Source organism: Oryzias melastigma, linkage group LG8 (genome assembly GCF_002922805.2).
Source record: "Oryzias melastigma strain HK-1 linkage group LG8, ASM292280v2, whole genome shotgun sequence".
Lineage (NCBI taxonomy): Eukaryota > Metazoa > Chordata > Actinopteri > Beloniformes > Adrianichthyidae > Oryzias > Oryzias melastigma.
In genome coordinates this window covers 9806657-9826467 of record NC_050519.1, presented here as the reverse complement: position 1 = coordinate 9826467, position 19811 = coordinate 9806657, and the positions used below count along the sequence as shown (strand labels likewise).

Below are 19811 nucleotides of genomic sequence, written 5' to 3'. Positions count from 1 at the left end.
ACTGTTTACGTTTTTAAAAACTACATAAAAAAGGAAGATGGAAGGATAATTTTGTAGAAAAGGACAGAGATCAAAGATGGGGAAATGACTAGAAACACTGACAATGCACAGGTGCAGAAAAATACAATGAGAAAGCAAAAAGGCAAATAAATTGCACACCCTGATGTTGATGGTCTGTCATCCTGAGAGAAGCAAAGTGTACTCCGCTTCATTCAACCAAGGGCAGGGAGGACAGCTTGTCCCTGACCCAGATACACAAACACAATGCTCTAAAACATCTTTGATAGGAACGGGGAAAAAAGATAGAGTTGGTGTTGCTCATCCCTCCTCAATAAAAACCAGTCCCTTCTGCACGGTTTGCTTCAATTAAGGAGTCAGAAGAAGTGAAAATGACTTAATGCTGCCAAGAAATTGATATTAACACTTTAATGAAGCAGAGCAAGTATTTTCATAATTACATAACTATGGAAGAGCCTCCAGATCTCTTCTTTTCTGTATTAGAGTGGGACTAAGGGAAGAAAACAACCCGTCTCCTCTCCACTGTTCTTACCCTGTCACATACATATTTCCACTCCATATTTTGAAGGGTTTTTTTTGGAGCTCCCTTCAAATCCAAGAAATGTGTATTTTACTCTGTGATGCATTAGTCCCAAGTACACAGCATCTCCAGAATAATCCTTTCACAGATGAAAAAGTTCCATACATCATGAGCTGAAGTGACCAGCGTCACTGAGGTAACCAGCGTCGCCTCAGCTTCAGGTGATCCATCACTCACCACTGCCTCATGCTTACCTGAGGATCTATTGACATGATGATGCAGCCTTCATTCTTTCAACCTAGTTTTTAAACATTCAAGATATTTGACATTTAAGTCTTTTTAACTTGTCTTTGCTCTTCAACTGTTCAAGCTTATTATTACAATGAGTCCAAATTATTTTGCTCTATACTCTTGACAATAGAAAAACTTGATTTAAGAATCATAAAAACTCAAATTAGATTCATATTTTTCGTTTCATTTTAAGGATGGTAATTTAAAATTCAATAAATGTTCACAAGTTAAACTAATATTCATCGTCATCATTCTGAAAACAAGCTTTTACTAACACCACGTTCTCATTGTTCTAAAATGAGTCATTTTCACTTATTACACTAATTTTTTGTCACTGTGATCAAAATAAACTACAAATACGTTCATTAAAAACTAAAAAAATGGCTTAGAAACAGCAAAAAAGCACACATCTTTTGGGCTGCATAACATTCAGTTTTAAATAATTCTATCCAACTGTTAGATTTTTTTGCTTATTTTTCCTTATTGAATACTTGGAACTCCTTGTTGATAAAATATTTCTTAAGTAAGAATTACTTGCTGATGATTTCCTTCTTAAAATTAATGTTCTTTTCTTAATTGTAGGCTACAGGAAACAGGATTTGGGCCTGTAACTTAAAAAAATAAACCAAAATAAAACCTCTAATTCCTTTTATCATCAAAGTGACTCTTGATGTAAAGCGATTAAAAGTGGTCTTATGCTGTTCTATCTTTCTTTGCCTCAGGATTGCTTTTTCTTCACATGTGTGCAGACATTTAATATTTGATTAACTCAATGTGAGATGCTAATTTTTATCCACTGTAGAGCCTAGACGATCACGCTTGATGGAGAAGAAAGATGGTAACCATCCTTCGTGTGGTTTTTTCTGAATTTGTGTGGAGTAAAAATCTCACACTTCGGTCATCGGTCAACCCTGTGTATAGCCTGCAGCATTTCTGCACAGCAGTTCCCCGACGCCCCGGGACCTCATGTCTACATTGCAGAAACCGAAAAGTGGGCAGATAAATGCTAATTAACCCCATGGCTGTGTTACTAACCACCGCAGGAGGGTCTCAAAGTGTTGACAGCACCATCTAAAACTATAAGGATGGTTAGTGAATTCAATATTTGGCTTATTAAGGCTCAGTGGCAGCAGAGATTGCCCTAAAAATAAAAAAGACCATGAGCCTTCAAAGCCATCAGCAACGATCCCTGCACTGGCTCAGCTCGCTCAGCCTCAGGCGATAGCTCATCATGAAATTAAATAAGAAAGGGTGCAGCTCATATATGTCAAATACAGTCCGTGGCCTTATCCTTTACCTCATACTGTATATCTATTAGGCTATATTTATCCATAGGTTGTTGAGGCTTAAAAGGACATAAATAATTACTAAACTCTGACCTTAGAGACAGTCGCTGTCTCTGCCCTCTGGTAATGCCTTGATGGTTGAAAAGAGCTGTTTGAGCAAAGATCACACAGAGATTGAGTATCAATATTCCCTTCTCCCAGAATACTCTCTCAGCTGTTCTCTAACACAAATCTACATTTGTATTTTTTTCAAATCCTTACTTGGTACAAGTTATATTTAGTAACTAACGAGCACGTTTCCTTGCACAGAGCTTAATGTCGGCCATGCAGATCCATCAATTACAGTCATTAGCAGACAAGCGGGATTCTGGGAAAATGTCGCCTTCATCCTTTTTAAACTTTGTTCTTAAATCTGGATCAAATCTCATGAATGAATTTTGCATGAAGGCTTTCGTTTCATGAGTTTACTTAACTTAGTCATATTTTGTGTATAATTAGGTATTTGCAGTTGTGAAGGAATGCATCTTACATGTGACAGCACAAGAATGACAGAAATGTGTCATGATGAAGTGACACACTGAGCATTAAACACTCATAGTTTTTAACATGTTCTGGTGGTTTTTCCTTACGATGGAGGTTTCATAAGAAAAAAAATAAGCTGAAAATTGGATTTCTGAATTTGTCTGTATTCAAATCATTGTTCAAACGAAAAGAATGACGTTGGATAAAGCGTGTACTACATAAATCCATATATTTCTTTTGTTTTTCATGTTCGAGCTGGACAGCTCTAACATAGCTTGTTTTTGTTGCATCAGTAATGTGAGGTTGGGGTTGTGAGGGGCTGTAAGCTTGGGGGAGAGCACCTAAACAGATGGATGATGGGGAAAGGGGCAGGCTCACTCCACAACAACAGTCACTCAGAGGTGAATTTCTAATGAACTTTATATAAAAACCCTAAAGTTCATCTGCAAAATTAGCAACACGATCAAGAAATTAACAATATGTTTTTACTGAATAAAACACCAACATGGCCAAAAAAAAAAAAAAAAAATCCAGAAATCTTCACTTTAGTTCTTAAACATTGTTTATGCATAACTATATGTTGCAGCATATGTCTGCCAGCTGGTGGCAGCCGAAACATCTGAGGTGCAGCATCTCATCGTGTGTCATTGCTTATGTATGAGCTTTTCCTCCCTGTTCAAGAGACAGGAGTCCTGAAAAAAACCTACAGTGTTGTCTAATAATTGGGCTGAAAAGCAGCAGATTGTGGAGAGCAGCTAAAATGTTTTTCTTACAGCCATGTTTTCTCATTTAGTCTCTTGATTTAGCTTAAGCGCTCTAAACTTTTCAGAAAGCAGACATCACTGCAACCATAAATGAGCTCTTAAACGAAATGCAAATATAGGGAAAATGAGAGGTTAGGTAATATATTCTTTATTTTTGTTTTTCCTTTATTACTGCTGCTCTATATCCGAAGAAAAAGGAATCTTGGAGATGCACTGTGGTCTGGCTAACGCAATTAAACACATTTTATTGTGGAAAGCTTTGACATCATTTTACACTTTACTCCTTGGGGACACATCTCTAGACTGTTACCGGCTCAGAGAGCCCTGCAGAGTCCAGCGGTAACGCTTCACGGGGAACCTCTCCTGCTTAAAACCCATGCAGCGGGTTCCTGACCTGGGTATCAGTAAGTGACAAAATGAGAGTGAGAACAGCGTGGAATATTGGCAATATTGATGCATCATGCTTAACGCTGCCCTCAGAAGATTAAGACTTAATGGGAAGAATTAAGAAGAGAAAAGGAGGAACTGAGAAGAGATGATGCTGAGGAAGAAATTGAGGGTGAAAAGATGTGGAGGCGGTGTCCAATAAAAAACAGTTTTAAGGACAAAAGCCTGTAATTTGTCTGGTAATCCTGGAACACTCGAACTAAAGCTGTTTGTTGAGGACCTTTGAAGACTGTGGTATTTTCAATTCACTTTAACAAATTATTCATACAAGTGGAACGGTAAAAGGGAGTCATGTGTTCAGTCATGGGGGTTATGACCATACTATTAACGCTGAGAATCACAATGTTCCACTCTGAAATACTGCAACTCAATAATTGCTGCGCTATGTTCTGTAAATTGCTGGCATTTGACGAATCTCGAAATGCTTAAAAGGAGTTCATTTATCAACAGGGTGCACCAGAAAGGAGAGGTAACTCTGGGAATGTTGTTAAAAACTCAACATCAATGATCGGCCGTAAAAGTTGTTAATTTCATGGCTGAAAACAACATAATGAAACTCCAAAACGCACATTTAACTGGTAAAATCCTCATCAGCCTAAGGAGGCTGCTTGTTTAATTGTCTGGTTGTTGGCAGTTCTTCAAAACAAAAGCCTCAGAATGACAGCCAAAAAAAAAAAAAAAACATAAATGGAGTTTGAGCAGAGCATGCTTCACTGCAGTTCTCCGTCTCTGTTCTGACCAGTTATTGGAGCACAACAACTACTTTCTTCAAAATAAAAATATTTTTATCTCTGCATAGATCACTCAAACTGGAATGTAAAGACTAAAGCAAAAGCCGACGTGTTGAAATAAAACAAACTGGAATAGAAAGGTCAAAAACGATGCTTCAGAGGAGCTAACAAAACAATTTTTGTCTCTGGAAATCTTGTTTGAGATGTTTGGGCCTCTTGAATGGCTCCAGCAGACGTATCCACTGTGCTTGAGGACAGGTCTTGACGGGGGTAATGCACGTTTCGGAGGCACTTCAATCAGAAGTGAAAGGCAGAAAAGGGAAGGCGAGACGGGATGAACATTAAATTAGAGTGACACATGACACATGCAGAAATATAAACCCAGATTTGCAATCAGAGAGGAGAGGAGGAGGACAGACGGAAAGCCCACGGAGGTTAACAGAAAAGCTTTTAGAGTTCGGCGAGGGTTCTTCTTCTTCAGCGAGTAATCATGAATACAAAGAAGACGAAGTCTGAAAAACCTAGAGATTTCTGATATAGAATGTAGTGATTTAGCACAGCGTGATCTGAGCCCCAAATTGGGATGTTTGAAATAGCTTAGAATTCTCTTCGACTGATGAAGCATGGCACATATACTCTGATTCAACTGTAATTAAGTCTTCGTCACTATCAATCACAGCTCTCACTTTGTCTCTCATTAGTCCCTTTCATAGCCTCCGTTTCTCCTTGTGCACTAATATCAACATATGGAGTCTCTGCTCTTCCTGCACAAGTGAGTCTGAGCATCTATGGAGGAAGTCATTCATTCATACCATCCCCGCATTCACATAACACATAGGTATGGTTAAAAACTCTGAAAACTTTTTCTCATTCAGGTTTTTATTTTACCTGGTTTCCATCTGATATAGGAACAAAGACAAGCAGGGGTGGAGGGGCATTTTTTTGCGAGAGGACCTGGTGGAGGAAAAGATGGTGGCTGAAAAACATTAACCGGAAGTGGCAACTCCACAAGATATTTATTCGAATTTTATTTTCAGGATTAGCTTAAAATGTGTCAAAAGAGGTTAAACACTTTATTAGAGAATATTAACAACAGTCTTCAGATTTATAAAACTGTTCAGAATTTTACATTGGGGCTAGTGTTTACGTTTGAAACCAGTTCAAAGTTTGCTCTATTAATCGAAATAAAGTTTGTCTGAGCTTATTAGTACTGCATGTGTTATTTACTGAATACAGAATCAAAATAGATAAATTAAACCATATTTTTTTATTTTCTCCTTTTATTTCATGACATATGACTTTTTTACATGACAAAAAAATATTCTATTTGACCTGCGTGCACCTTGATCCCATTTAGATTTTGGCCCTTTGAGCAAAAAAGTTTGGGAACCCCTGCTTTACATGATCAACGTGAATCAGCTCTGTTGAGGAGAAAAGCAGCTTTGCATCAATATAAAATGACTTTTATCAGTAATGTGTTGCATATTAGTGAAAAGCCGCTTTAAGGTGTTGCTTACCAGCATTAACCGCTTTTCTCTGCAGATCAGCTCATTCACATGGATCGTGAAAGGAGTGAAAGGAGTAGTCAAAGACCATTGTTTTTGTTGGCAAAAACACCTCAGGTGTTAAAGGTTCAAACCTTAAAACGCAAACAAAAAAAAACCCATATATGTTAGGGTTGCCGATTATATTAGCCTTTTTCGACCCAAGACAAGAGTAGTTTTCAACCAAAATGTGCACCGGGGGTATGATGTTCCGATCTTGGATTCCCTTATGGCTAATGATTTTCAGCCACCATGTTTTCTGCCTCCAGGTCCCAATCAGTTTTTGTCTCAATATTAGTATAATTACAAGTCCAGAGCTAATTTGACAAGTGTAGCATTGCATTAATTTCATTAACCATTCAATTGAATTTAACCGAAAGTCACAAAAATGGTGAAGATTCACAGGATCAAAGAGGTAGCATACATTTATGAGTAGTCCGCCAAAACACCAAAACTGAAAATTACGACATAATTTTGCCTTCCGCATGCAAATAAAACTCACGGGTAGGAAAGATTCACACATTTATTTGCTTCTAATAGTAACTCAGCTATAATAACATATTTTTAATTTTGTTAATAATAACTAAAATATTATAAAGACGTATTTGCAGTTTCCTGCTGTTTTCATTTGCCACCCTTCCAAAGAATTCTGCCCCCAAAATGTTGCAGCTCCGCCCCTGCATGGAAGTGTATCCTGTTTAAATTCTCAACAAGCAAAACTATTGTTAATGTTAAAGAAAAGTGAAAAGTTTGTTTGAAAGTTTGACTTAATGCAACTTATTTGGTAAAATAAACTCAAATTGTAGCCACTCATCATGTTCAACGATCTTTCCTGCATGGAAAATATTTCAATTCTCAAAGTTTTGTTAATTTACTAAAATGAAATCCTTCATCAGGGTTCCTAAATGATCTTCTCCAAGTTCCTCTGTTTTCTTCCACTGTTAAGCTGCATTGTCTCCAAGAGAAACAGTGACAATCTTTTTTTTTTTGAGGGTGTTTGAAACCTACACAAACTGTGTACAAATATCCTTATTTGGTGGTGGATTATTTTTAAATCAATTGAGTTGTGTAATAAATGAATCCCATTCATATTCCTGAAGATCTGAGCAGGGATTCTACTGAAGATCTTTCATTTTGACTATTACACTGACAAAATATGACAGTGTTGTATTATTGCTGTTGGTTCCAAAACTGTGAAGCTACAGAATGCTAAATGTAGAGCTGAAAGTTATTTGGAAGCTATGATTAAATCTAAAAAGTTCACAATAATTATCACTTCTTTTTCAATACGTAGAGTGATAAATTCTAGGGAAGCCTGTAAAAGTGATGATGAATTCATAAAAACACATTTTACCATCTTAAACACCACTAAACATCAATTGCTTCTGTTTGTTAAAAGGGGAAATGATCTGTCTCCGAGACTCTGTTTTTTTACGGATGATGCAGCTTTACTGTAGAAGGTTCCTCCGTATCTCACCGGCTTCCAAGAAGCAAGCGGCAATCAGGTGACTGGGGTCACGCTGCACTGGAACATGAGTCCTTGGGCAATAGCTGACAAATTACAGAAGGCCAGAGGAGCATGGCCAGTGAGAGGAGACCTGTTTAAGCTTCAGATGAGCAGCCTGAAACCCTTCTGCAGGTCAGAGATTATAGAGACTTCATGACAGAATGGCTTTTATCACTTAACAGGGTGCATTACTTTAAAAAAGCACTGAGATTGGAGGTTTCTTACAGTCTGGGCTGCAAAAGCTGGTAACATTTTTGCGTGGATTTCTCTTTCAAGCTTTTTCCCCTAATTACCTAATTTGAAACACCCACTCAGGTCCAGGAGTGAGTGTTTTGGAGCTCACTTCCACCGAGCAACAAGAGACATCAAGCATGAAATGGAGGTTAAGTTTTTCAGTTGACAGCATGATGAAGGGACTAAATCAAGCAATGTATGTCACATAGCACATCGAATGTACAGCCTCACAAATGGAGTGTGAGCAGATGTTAATGATCAGTGAGAGTGTGTTTAAAATGGCTCATGAAGATGGCAAATGTTTCAGTCTGGATGTCAGGAAATGAAGCAAAACACTGTGATGTATAATCCATCATCCCCTAATGTTAAATCACTTTATTGTTCAGATAAAAACTAAGTTAATTTAATTTTATTGTGCTCATTTATTTTGACATTTTGCTTTATCATGACCTACTTTGTGAATTGCATCTGGCGTGAGTGACGTTTACATTTCCAGGTTGCAATAGTCCATTGTAGACACATGAACCTGTTGCCTTATCCATTCAAGCACAGCTGCAACGCTTAACAGGTGAAATCATGCACGTTACCATTACACAAACTCAATAAAATACTATGAAAGTGCTCAAATTGCTTTATCTTTTTTTATTTCAATGCGATGAGATGCGTCGGAGCTTCACAGATGCGTAACGGACTTACTGTGCGCCGTGCGTAAACGCAACAAGCAGCTGCATCCTTACCTGTCGTCAGACTGCCAGTCCCCGAGCAACAAGTCTCGGAACCGGTACCGAGGGGGCAACGGGAGCACCTCCTTTTCCAGTTCGACCATTGTCCTCTTCAAAACGCACAGATGGAGACAAATACCACCGAAAAGGGCTTCTCCACAGCAAAGAAGAGGTGGTCCAGTCCAGCAACGGCTCCGCTCCTCTCTCCTTTGCTATTCAACAATAATAACCCACACATCGATGCGTTTCATGGCACACTGCTCGACTTCCTCTGACTGCAAAATAAAAAGGAACTTCTTTCTGTGGTTTTGGCACAGGCGAAAACGCGGCTCCACTTTTCTCCTCACTGAGTCAACAGGTCGAGGATGCTCATCCGTCGGTGCGTATAGGGGAGGCTCCACTTTTAGGCAGCTGGGGAGCAGCTTCCTCACTGTCTGCGCTCCACAGAGTAACGCAGCGTATGGAAAAAAATCTATATTTCATTCATGGAGTCTTTTAAAACAAATAAAATAAATTAAATAGTTACACAACAAAAATATATGTTGCTATTCATTCTTGAGAGAACAGTTTGTGCCATCAAAGTCACACACTATTCATCCCTGTGGGAAATCAAGTCTTAAAATAGTTGCGCAAGCCAATTATTGTCGTTTTCCAGAGGTTTGTGCAGTTAAAACATTCATTTGTGGGTTTTCATCAAATCCAGGATCCGTGCCCAAAATAAACGCAAGGGAACACGTGATTGGATCGTGCGTAATTATTGCTGAAAACACGATTCTTCGCGGGTTGCCAACTAAGTACTGCTGCGCTCTCACTCATACGTAGGCCTGATTGGGATACCAAGTGGAGATGGAACAGAAAAGCTTTTATTGGAAACACAAACAAATGAAGAAAACACGTTAAAGTCTGCTGTTCCACACATCAATTGGAGTCATTTTTTGACGCACTTGGAAGTGAGTTCTGACTGTACCGAACAGTTTATCCTCGGAGCACAACAATAATGCACAAACTGTTTTGTCAAGCTGTGCGTCTGCGCTGCATTTGAGTCTGTCTGCAACATGAAACAGGATTAATCTTGCAGAGCCTCAGGTCATTGGAGTAATGAAATTCAAATGTGGTGCTTAGGATAACTGCTGACTGGGGACCCTAGACAACAGGTGTTATTCAAATTACCTTCCATTAATTAATATTAATCGTCAGCCTTGACGACCACCCTCTTCTGTGAGGCCAACACTAAACATTGGCTCTGAAAATTGGAAAGGTTAATTGCCCATTGATCCGTTTAGAAGGTATTAGATTTAAAGAAGCATTTGTTTGTTAGTTTTTTTTTTTTTTGGATGGACTAGACTTTATGAAAGTTATACTAAGGTAGATTTACTTTCTTCTATGTAGATTAAAAATCTATTCTTTTCTAGAGATTTACTGTATAACTTGTTTTATACACTCACTCATAAAAGGGACTTTTTTCAAGGTGTGTCGCCCCCTGGTGGTCGCATTTAAACAAGTTGACAACCAGCAGGATACTGGCTCCTAATAGTTGAAGATGTTTTTGAAAAATACCCAGATGTGGATTGAAAGATCAGAACAAATATGCAGAAACCAGAACTGAAGTGTGGCTAAAATTCCAATAGGCTGATATGTATTCAGGAACACAAATTAAAGAGGCTGACAGAGAGGCAAAAAACATTTCAAGTGGATGGGCAAAGCTGTGTAACCATAGTAACGAGAAAAAAAAGTGTCAAAGCATATCGGAGGACATGCTTCATGTATTTCAAATCTCATTTAAACCTACATTACCAAAAATGTGAACAGTTTGCAGAGGCTGAGAGAAGCAAGATTTTACAAAAAAGTACAAAAAAATAATTCTTGTACAAAATAGGGCAAAAAGCTCCATTAAAAGATAGTCTTTTCATGAAAGTTTTTTTTTTTTTCCCCCATGGGGATAGCAAACAGCTGCTTTTGAAGTTCTAGTCCAAAGTGACGTTGACAGAAGCCAAAGCGTCCACGGCCCAGCCGGGGTAATCGTCCCGAGAAGGAAACATCCTCTTCATAAATGTCCGTATGAACTCAGGAAAGCGGCCTTCGATAATACTCTGTCTCACGGAGCGCATCAGGGAGAGCTGCATGGACAGATGTTTGAGATTTTAGAGCATTAAACAAAAAGATATGTACAGACAACAACCTATGAAGGGCAGCTTGTTTTAGCATACTTTTTCTGGATAAAAAATTAAAAGACACACCACCAAACAAACCAAACTGTGAAAAAAACCCTATCAACTAAAATAGTCTTGAATAAGAATCAAATGAAAAACAATATTTGAATACTTGGTGAGAAACATGGGCCTGCTTGGGTGAACGCAGAGCTGATATCCTGGTAATAGTAAACCTTTCTAGACTAATTAGGCAAATATGGAATAATTTCCCCCGACACACATGATGATCTCTCCCAACACACTAAAGTGAATGTTGAAATTCACCGTTTTATGTAGCACTTTTATATTGGAAAAAAAAAGAAATGCATTGGGAGATAAAGGCACATTTTATGTAAAGGTGTGGCTTTTTTTTAAAGATCAGAACAACAAGTTACTGTTCGGAGAAAGCAAAATTTAATTAGAGCGGAACTCTACATTTATAACCAATATAAAATGAAGTATTGTCAGTGTTTGAATATCATTTTGTTAAACTTTCAACACAGAAATTGGACTTTGAAACATTAAAAAGTTGATCCGTATAGAGTGAAATATACTGAAATGATCAAATTTCTAAGCAAAACTTGAATAATTTAACAAGTTTTACTAAATGTTTGCCAATACTAACCTGGTAGGCAATGTTGTGGATGGTCACGTGATGCATGGCTGCAGTGTCACTCTTAAATAAAGCATGCAGGTAAGCCCGGCTATGCCTGAAAAAAAAAAAAAAGATAGTATTTGTTTTCATCACATTTAGCATAAAATATTTTGCTTTTATTTCTTTAGTGAATAATAATACTGTAAGGATCAACAAAGGCAGTAAGAAAGATTACAATATACTATAACCATGTATACTGCCTTTGTTTTTACATCTGCTTTGCACATACTTTTACCACAACATAATTTAATATTTTAGAAGAAAATCATTTCTTAAGTTAAAACAACATCAGTTTATTCTCGGAATAAATAAATAAAAATAAAAGAAAAATATTTAATAAACAATACATGAAAGTAAAAGTTACTTCCTCTTTTACCTCTTGCATGTTGGACAGTTGCAGTCTGGGTCTATAGGCAGGAAGTCTTTAGCATACTGCTTTTGTTTCACTTGCAGAGATCCCCAGGGCACTAAGGCAGAACCAAACCTCTGATGGAAATAGGTACAAAAGAATATATAAATGTGCAAAAATACTTATATATTTTTAAAATTTAGCATTTTTCTATTTGTCTTTTAGGACAGGAGGTGGAACACTTACTGCAGTGCGAGTTGGAAATACGCAGTCAAACATATCACATCCCAAAGCCACGCATACAACCAAATCTACAGCATACCTGCAACACACGCAGACATCAAAAACTCAAAGAGACGATAGTTTCACGTTTGTGATGAATGTGAGAACATACAAACGTACCCAACGCCCATGAGGTAGCGAGGCTTCTCTCGTGGGAGGTGGTCAGTGCTGAGAGTAACCATCCGCCAGAAGTCGTTCTTCTCCTCTCCTCCGCTTAAACCGCCAATAGCAAAACCAGGAACGTCACGAAGAGTCATTTCTAAATAGGAGTAAAAAAAAAGACAATTTACATAAAACACCAGATACAACAACTAAACCCAGAGCTATATAAAAAACAAAAGAAAAACCAAAGATGTCTGCAATATGTACAAATATAGAAATAATTTTATTTAATTTAATAAAAACTATTAGATGATGATGCTTCACCTGCTTGGCTATTTTAACATTTTTAATTCATTTTAGAAAGGTGGTTCAGAATTTCTGCACAAATTTTCTCATAAAAGCTTTATAGAGTAAATCTTTACATATTAAATGCAAAAAAAGTATTCTGCAGGTTACTTCCAACCTGTTACAGATTACTTCTCTTAATAGAAATTAATTTGCAATATCATTGTTTTAGAATTATAATGTTCTATATACTTTTTTCTGTTATTAGTAAATTTCTTTTTATGTGACATAACATCTGAAGCAACATTTAGATGAAGAGCATTATGGCTTAAATATGATTAGTTATATTACAATGTATTTTTGGTCAAGTTATAAGACAGGAAGGACCAAAACTTCATCTTTTGTCAGTTTAATCCAAAAAATTACACTACAGGGCTTTTGTCTTTTTAACAAAGGAGAAAACAGAGAACCTTAACGCCTATATGTCTAAAAAGAACTAAAGTAAATATTATTTAATAGAAGAAAGTCACAAAAAGTAAAAGCTAACAACAAAATAAAAAGACATTAAGTCTGTAAAAAACAAAAAAGAAATATTTGGGTCAACAAAACCTAACAGGAAATGTAGGTCAAATCTAATTAGTATTGCCTTCTGCTAATTTAGTACAAGCATACATGCCTAATAAGATATTCACAAATAAATATGCTTATTTTTTTGAGAATTTAGGCATCAATTTATCCATATTTCATCATCTGTAACTAAGTTTCTTAAAGCTGAGGGCTGGGTTTGTTACCTTTTAAACAGGCTTTACGCAGCTCCGCATCCAGTCCGCCCTGAATGATTGCAAAAAGGTTCTGTTTGTCTGGGTTTTTATTGGCTGCGATGCAGCGATCCAGCCAGCGTATGGATCTGTGCATGGCCTCTTCCACCCGCGGTCCCTTCACAGTACTGCTAACCACATCATCCAGCTGCATCATGATATCCGAGCCTGGAAAAAGAAACAAAACAATAAAACATATATCAACGGGCAATGAAGGGGAAATAAATTGAAATACTTTTGCGAGGTAATTTACTGACCGAGACTGTTCTGTATGCCGATGGATTTCTCAGGACTTAGTAAAATCTCTTTGCCATCATAAGGTGACTTGAAGTTGACCCCTTCCTCAGTGACTTCAGAGAGCTCAACAAGAGATACCATCTGAAACCCTCCACTATCCTGCAAGAAAATGTTGGAAAAAAAATAATCATATATTTTTGCAATTGATTCAGAGAAATAAATAATTACTCACAGTTAAAAGATTCCTCTTCCAGTTCATAAAACCATGCAAACCCTTGGCTTTTTCAATCAAATCAGGCCCCTGTCAATAAAAAACGTGGTTATCATTTTGCTCTATAACCATTCCGAGCGTGATCGGTTTAGCAGAGTTACCTACAGGTCGCATACCAAGGTGGTATGTGTTTCCCAGACAAATCTGACATCCAAGGCTCTCCAGCTGGTCCACAGTGATCCCCTTCAGGGTCCCCTGTGTTCCGACTGGCATGAAAACCGGAGTAGTGACGTTGCAGTGCGGCAGAGTCAGATCACAAGCCCTCGCTTTGGTCACCGGACATTCCGCAATAATTCTCAGAGTGAGGGGAGAAGCCGCAGACAGCGCTTTCTTCATAGACATGCTGTTTTCTGCAGTGCTTGAAACCATTACATGCTCCACCGTGGCGGCCATCTTTCAGTGACCATGTGACCTGAAGCAAAAACAAGTGACACACAAATTGACCAATCAGAAACCAGGAGCTTGTTTGTTGCGAAGAGCCGCGCCCCTTTAGTGTCTGAAAGCCAATAGGCGACCGAGTCGGAGAAAAAAATATAGGCGTGGCTTCAGTCACCGGTTTCGATCGGATGTCGTCTATCCTGACCGGATGGCGTTTGGGGAGAGGAAGTTTTGTTTTGCGAGTTTTCTGTGCGCTTTGATTGACTTAAATATTATTTAATGCACGTCTAGAGCACGACAGTATGTTGGCGTGAACGGCATTAAAGGCAGACGACCCGCGTTTTTATGAAGAAAATTAGCGGTTGAATCCCTTGTACCGGCGGAACTCAACATTTGAGAACAAACCGACAGACAGTAGCTTTTGCTAAGCTAACGTTACCTAGCTAGTTAGCGTGGTTATCGTTAGCCTCTGGTTTTACGTTGAATTGAAGGCGCTCTCAGAGCTAACGAAGCCATGGGGAACCGGGGAATGGAAGATTTAATTCCCCTCATCAACAAGCTTCAAGACGCCTTTAGTTCCATTGGTCAGAGTTGTAATTTAGATCTTCCTCAGATTGCTGTTGTTGGTGGACAGAGCGCTGGAAAAAGCTCCGTCTTGGAGAATTTTGTTGGCAGGTAGGCATAAATACACTTATATTTTTTATGTTCATAAAAAAGTCGTTTCTAAAAGATTTTTTATTTGATTTAAATATATATTGAATATTTTCCCGGTATCTGGACACGCCTTTTTTTTTACTCCAAAGCTAGCCATAAATGCTCCACAGTCTAAAGTCAACATTAAGTCACGTACATGACGTAGACCTACATTGATTTTAACTGATACCCTTTAACTTTGGCACAAGTTGTATGGGACAATCTAGTACAGCCAATAAAACCCATTGGTAGAGACTTAGGCCAAAACCACTTGGTAGTTGAAGGCATTGAAGCCAACTTACTTGTGTATTTTTTTCAAGTATGTATATTTTTCCCCTTGTTAACCACTAGTATTTATATCACTTGATGTGTATTGGTTTTACGTTCCTGTTTTTACCACAAAACCATACCTCAAAGTACTGGTACAGGCACCCAAAACTTGTGTCTTCAGTTATTTTGGTAGGGTTTCACTTTTTGTTTCCTTTTTCATTAATGTATATTTATTTAATGGATGTACAAACCTTTTACAGTTTCATGAAATTGACAGTAGTATTGCATTTTTGAATCAAAAACATTACTAAGAACGTGTTTGGAATACTTGGTAGCAATCTCTTCTAGATATCAAGGTTGAAATCTGCACTCATCATCTTGATTCGTTGACAGATCCTCACAAAAGCCTAATCATCCAATCAGATTGGTGCCATTAAATTTGTGAACATGCTAACATTCAAACCAAACTAGTTGATTTTTTGCTAAACTATTGACCTACAGGTATGTTTATGGTCAGTTTTTTTCAGAACAAAAACATTTGATAAAATCAGATAAAATTTAGAAAAGAAATTGTGACTGAAGTTTGCAGTTAATATGGTGGATATACAGGTGTGATGACTGTTATTTTTTTAAGTATGACTTTAAAGTTAGAATTTGGTGTATATTTTCCCACTGAAGAACTAAAGAAATACTTCTTAATTTTAAAGAAAAATAAAAGCATGAAGATTTCCTTGTAACTAGCTTCATTGTAAGTGTTGAATCATCATGTTTCCCACTCTGATGGGTCATCTTGACCAAATCTACATTACTAAGCACTTTGAGTTGCTACCTTTTGTTTATTAACTATAGCTTTTAGAGGTAGTTGAACACCATTGAATAAAATTAACAGGTGTTCCAGCTGGATGTCTGTATTTTGGATTTTAAACTATTTCTTCTTTCTTTCACAGCACTGTGTTGCTTCAAAAAAATATTATAATTTCTTCCTGATTTAAGAGTCATGACAAAAATAAGTTCCTATATTATCTTCCTCTTTTTTTTTTTCTTTGTCTAGTTAAGAATTTTAAGGAAATTGTTTTTTACATCCCCCTGGTCATTCTCTAAAGTCTGGCATCTTTGATGTTTCAGAGCTTTCCAATAGTTCGGCTTTATCATGCTCAACAAGTCTGTTTTTTATGTCCTCGCCCACATCGGTCGGTGTGTAGATAAAGAAACGAAACAATCCTGCACCCAAAACTCTTGTTTAGCAGGTTTTTAACCCATTGAAACACACTGCGTGTTTAACCCAACCCACATGACAATCTTGCAATCGCATGCATATACACAGACGGGCCTGCGGCGTGTAAGAGACGAGTTTGCTTTTAAATGGCGCTCATCTTTGGCTATAAATGTACTACAGCTCATGTTGTAACTAGTTTTTGGATAAGTCCATTCTCGCAGATGGGACTTTCACCTAATTGTTATTTGGTCAGATGAGGGAGATTTCTGTATTTTGAGGGCATTTGTCTCACATAATTTGCAATTATGAGATATTTTTTAGTGACTTCAGTCTTACCTTTTTTTGCCTATTTTTAAGAACAAAAATGCATAAATTTACTGACTTTCTTTCTCATAATCAGACTTGTTCACTTGAAAGTCTATATTAAAAGCTGCGTTGCTTCTTTGTTGGTGGCAGGTGTGACTATAAGCTCAGACAAGGGTGAATTGTGAAAGTCAGCATTGCGAGGTGGAGTTTGTCCTAGGCCTGGGAGCACAATATCACCATAACAACAGGCATTTTCATGATTCATTGTTGGTCGAAGGGTGCGTTTGCTTCAGGGAGGGGCCAGTGTCTAAACCCTCTGTGTTTTCTGACATGGTTTATGCAAACGGTTTATTGTTTTAGAGTTGGTGGATAATACTTTATATAGAATTTCTTTTTTGAAGAACATAAATCTCTAATCTCCTTCAGTTTAGTTGTTGCACATCATTTTTTAATATTTTCTTTATATTGGCTAGTTGTTTTTGACAAAAAAAAAAAAACAAACAAAAAAACTTGATCGTATTGCAGCATAAATAATTAAAAATGACCCTATTGCGTGTAAAAAATTGCAAACAAAAATATTTTCCCATTTAATTTTTTTCTAGCTAAAACCAATAGTATGCAAATATTATCAATAGGGGTGTACATATTTAATTTCACGGTTCAGTTCATATCATAAGTTGTGGACGCCGATAGTTGATATTGGTTCATTTTGACTGATGTGATTCACTAACCTAAAACCAATTCAAGACACCTTTAGCCAAAAATTCAGCCAGTGTGACTTAAATACCTGATACCAAACAGTGCAGGTGAAGTTTTCCAGATTCCTTGGGTTTCTTGCTAGATAATCAAGTGTAAAATAAATGTGTTAAAACAAGCAAGTAAGAATAAACCTACTGTGCCTCAATTGCAATAGTTTTTCTCCAGTATTGATATAATCAATTTATATAATTTTGAAATGCTTTAATAATTGGTCTAGGTTGATTTGATTAACAACTTCCCTTAGATCGATCAGATCATAGGAATTATTAGTTAATTATTGTAACACCCCTATAATGATGAAGGTACTAACATGTTTTTTGTAGTTTTTTTCCTTCTACTATAATACAATGTTTTTACCTTTTTGTTTTCCATTGTGAAAAGCTTTTTGGGAAAGCCTAAAGAACGAGCTCTTTTTTAATCTAAGTACTTGTACAAGAAAAGCCTTACCAAATCTATACTACATATACATGTTTTTGATGTTCCTCTCATGCCTCCAAATGAAGAAGGTATCGTCTGGGGCCCGTCCGACTTGTCTGCCCGTTTGTAAGATGATGGAGCAGACATTCAGGGGGAGGGGGAGCTGGCATCCCCTCTCTGCCCTACTCTCTTGATTTTGCTTTCTTGGAGGGAGGCAGGCACACTGACTGATGCTCTTTGCTTGACCATTCATAATGCATGAAATGATACACAATCTGCTGAGCCTCGTTTATCATTTACTACACATCAATAATAGAGGACTGGCCTCTTGCTTCTGCTCAATATGCTATTCCTGTTTATCCAACACTATTAAAGGTGTGCAGTTCCGTTTTTTCCACCCATGTATCTTATCAATGAAGAGGAAAATTGAATTGTTGGTTTGCTATGATGTTATTTTACTGATGGATGTTTCACCTTAGCTGCCTGTTGAGTCAATGGACTGTAGCTTGAGCACAGGAAAGTCAGAGGGACTTTCATCTACAGCGTTGCATGGGACTTCATGATGAAAGGCTGTTCAACAATAGTACAGATGAATCAGCTCGCAAAGGGAAAAAAGGCTGGAATGAGATTACTAGGTACAGCTGAATTCGAAAGAATAGTTTACAGATACAAAAAATACTTTTGCTGGCTTTTTGTCATACCATCTAGAAGTAATTTCCTTCTCTTGGATTGTGTCTTCTCTTTACCTTTGACCTCTCCCTTTTGTCTGCAAAGCTTTATCCAGGTTTTTCTGTTCAATCTGCCATGGGGACAAATACCTGCATGCCTCACATTATGTACACGAGGTGCTACAAATGCTGAAACAACAGATTTGTGTTTGGGCACCATCCAGAAGAATATCCAGGGTTTGACCTTGGGACTCAAGTTTAAGAAAAGCAACAATTTCTCCAGTTTAGTTAGTTGTCACATTCACCCAGTCTCATATTGGACAGACTGAGAAACCACTTGTTGTATAGAAGAAAAAAAGAAAGGAGTTTGTCAGTCGGTAATGGAAAATGTATTCCATGTCTGCAGATGATGATTAATACCAGATGTAATCATCTTCTTGAGCTACAGAGGGAAACTCTTGACTGGGAAGGTTAGACGAGTACAAATGATGGGATGGAGGAGCCTCATCTGAAGGCTGACTAGGCAACATTTAAGTCTGGTTAAAAACTTCTTTGCTGCCTTGCCATTTGAAAAGGAGCGAACAGTATTATAACTAAAGAAATTCTAGTTTGATGCAAGGTTTTGCTTTTAAATAGTTCAATTGGACCTGTAGCTTTTGTTTTCTGATGACTGTCATGTTGTGTGCTTCCAAATGTTATGCAGCTGGTATTGTGCAAACAAGAGGCTGAGAACATGCGCGGTAAGGCCGTGAAGCATTACAAGCCTGAGGCTGTTTTAAACAGCGTTAATATTGCTTCTAGCTACTGTATTGACAGCTTTTGCTCACACAAAAGCTGCTATTGATGAAAACCATGCGCTTGCACTGTTCTTTTAATACATAAAAATATCGATAAACACTGTCTAAAGTGTGAAACATAAAACACCAGTTTCAGATCAGTGCAAAACCAAACAGTAATAAAATTTAAACCTTTTGTTTATACATTTTCTGATAAGTTTTTACTGCCAAAATCTATACATTTTGTTAATAAAATCCATTCAAAAATAGGACAGTTGACTTGTAGTTTGATGAGAATAGCCTAATTATCAGCTCTATCAGTTTTAAAATACATAATCATCTCGAACAAAAAGTTCTCTTAATCTTGATAGTGTGTTCTTTACTGTAGCCTCATATGCAGACAGATATTCTACCTCTTTTTTGGTCCAAACAGAAAGAAGCTCTGGTATTCTGTCTTTTAATGAATACAAAATCAGATAATGGCTGGTTATTTTGAAAAAATATGTGTCCCTACAAAATAATTTATAAACAAAGTTTGCTCTTTTACCTCAACG

The 19811-nt window shown here is 37.4% G+C and overlaps 3 protein-coding genes across 6 annotated transcripts in view; 1 reads left to right on the top strand and 2 right to left on the bottom strand.

Annotated features, from left to right (window-relative positions):
- The window catches only part of LOC112146672 (potassium channel subfamily T member 2), a gene marked incomplete in the record, with an annotated part of 42259 nt that extends 32498 nt beyond the window's left edge, over window positions 1-9761 (bottom strand). The window contains 1 exon segment of the mRNA XM_024272609.2: window positions 8602-9761. Coding sequence (XP_024128377.1) covers window positions 8602-8690 — 89 coding nt within the window.
- Window positions 9762-10316: 555 nt separating this feature from the next.
- On the bottom strand, window positions 10317-14226 carry qtrt1 (queuine tRNA-ribosyltransferase 1). The gene is made up of 9 exons (XM_024272613.2): window positions 13880-14226; window positions 13736-13804; window positions 13524-13662; window positions 13240-13434; window positions 12182-12320; window positions 12026-12101; window positions 11807-11916; window positions 11401-11485; window positions 10317-10703 (listed from the first exon to the last, which is right to left on the bottom strand). Exons 1-9 carry the CDS (start codon window positions 14165-14167, stop codon window positions 10551-10553), a joined length of 1254 nt encoding a protein of 417 aa, XP_024128381.1. The 5' UTR covers window positions 14168-14226; the 3' UTR covers window positions 10317-10550.
- An 85-nt stretch (window positions 14227-14311) lies between these two features.
- The window catches only part of dnm2a (dynamin 2a), a 26601-nt gene continuing 21101 nt past the window's right edge, over window positions 14312-19811 (top strand). For all 4 annotated transcript variants that reach the window (XM_036213226.1, XM_024272611.2, XM_036213225.1 and 1 more), the window contains exon 1: window positions 14312-14827. In XM_036213226.1, coding sequence (XP_036069119.1) covers window positions 14667-14827 — 161 coding nt within the window. In that variant the 5' untranslated portion in view covers window positions 14312-14666. The remainder of the gene's footprint in view (window positions 14828-19811) is intronic.

Bases quoted from the DNA above. Each gene is read 5' to 3' on its own strand.
- qtrt1 (XM_024272613.2), bottom strand. From the start codon at position 14,167: ATGGCCGCCACGGTGGAGCATGTAATGGTTTCAAGCACTGCAGAAAAC. The intron at 13,663-13,735 runs GTGAGTAATTAT...ATTTTCTTGCAG, and splicing joins GGAAGAGGAATCTTTTAACT to GATAGTGGAGGGTTTCAGAT. The intron at 11,486-11,806 runs GTAAAAGAGGAA...TTTTTTTTTCAG, and splicing joins AACTGTCCAACATGCAAGAG to GCATAGCCGGGCTTACCTGC.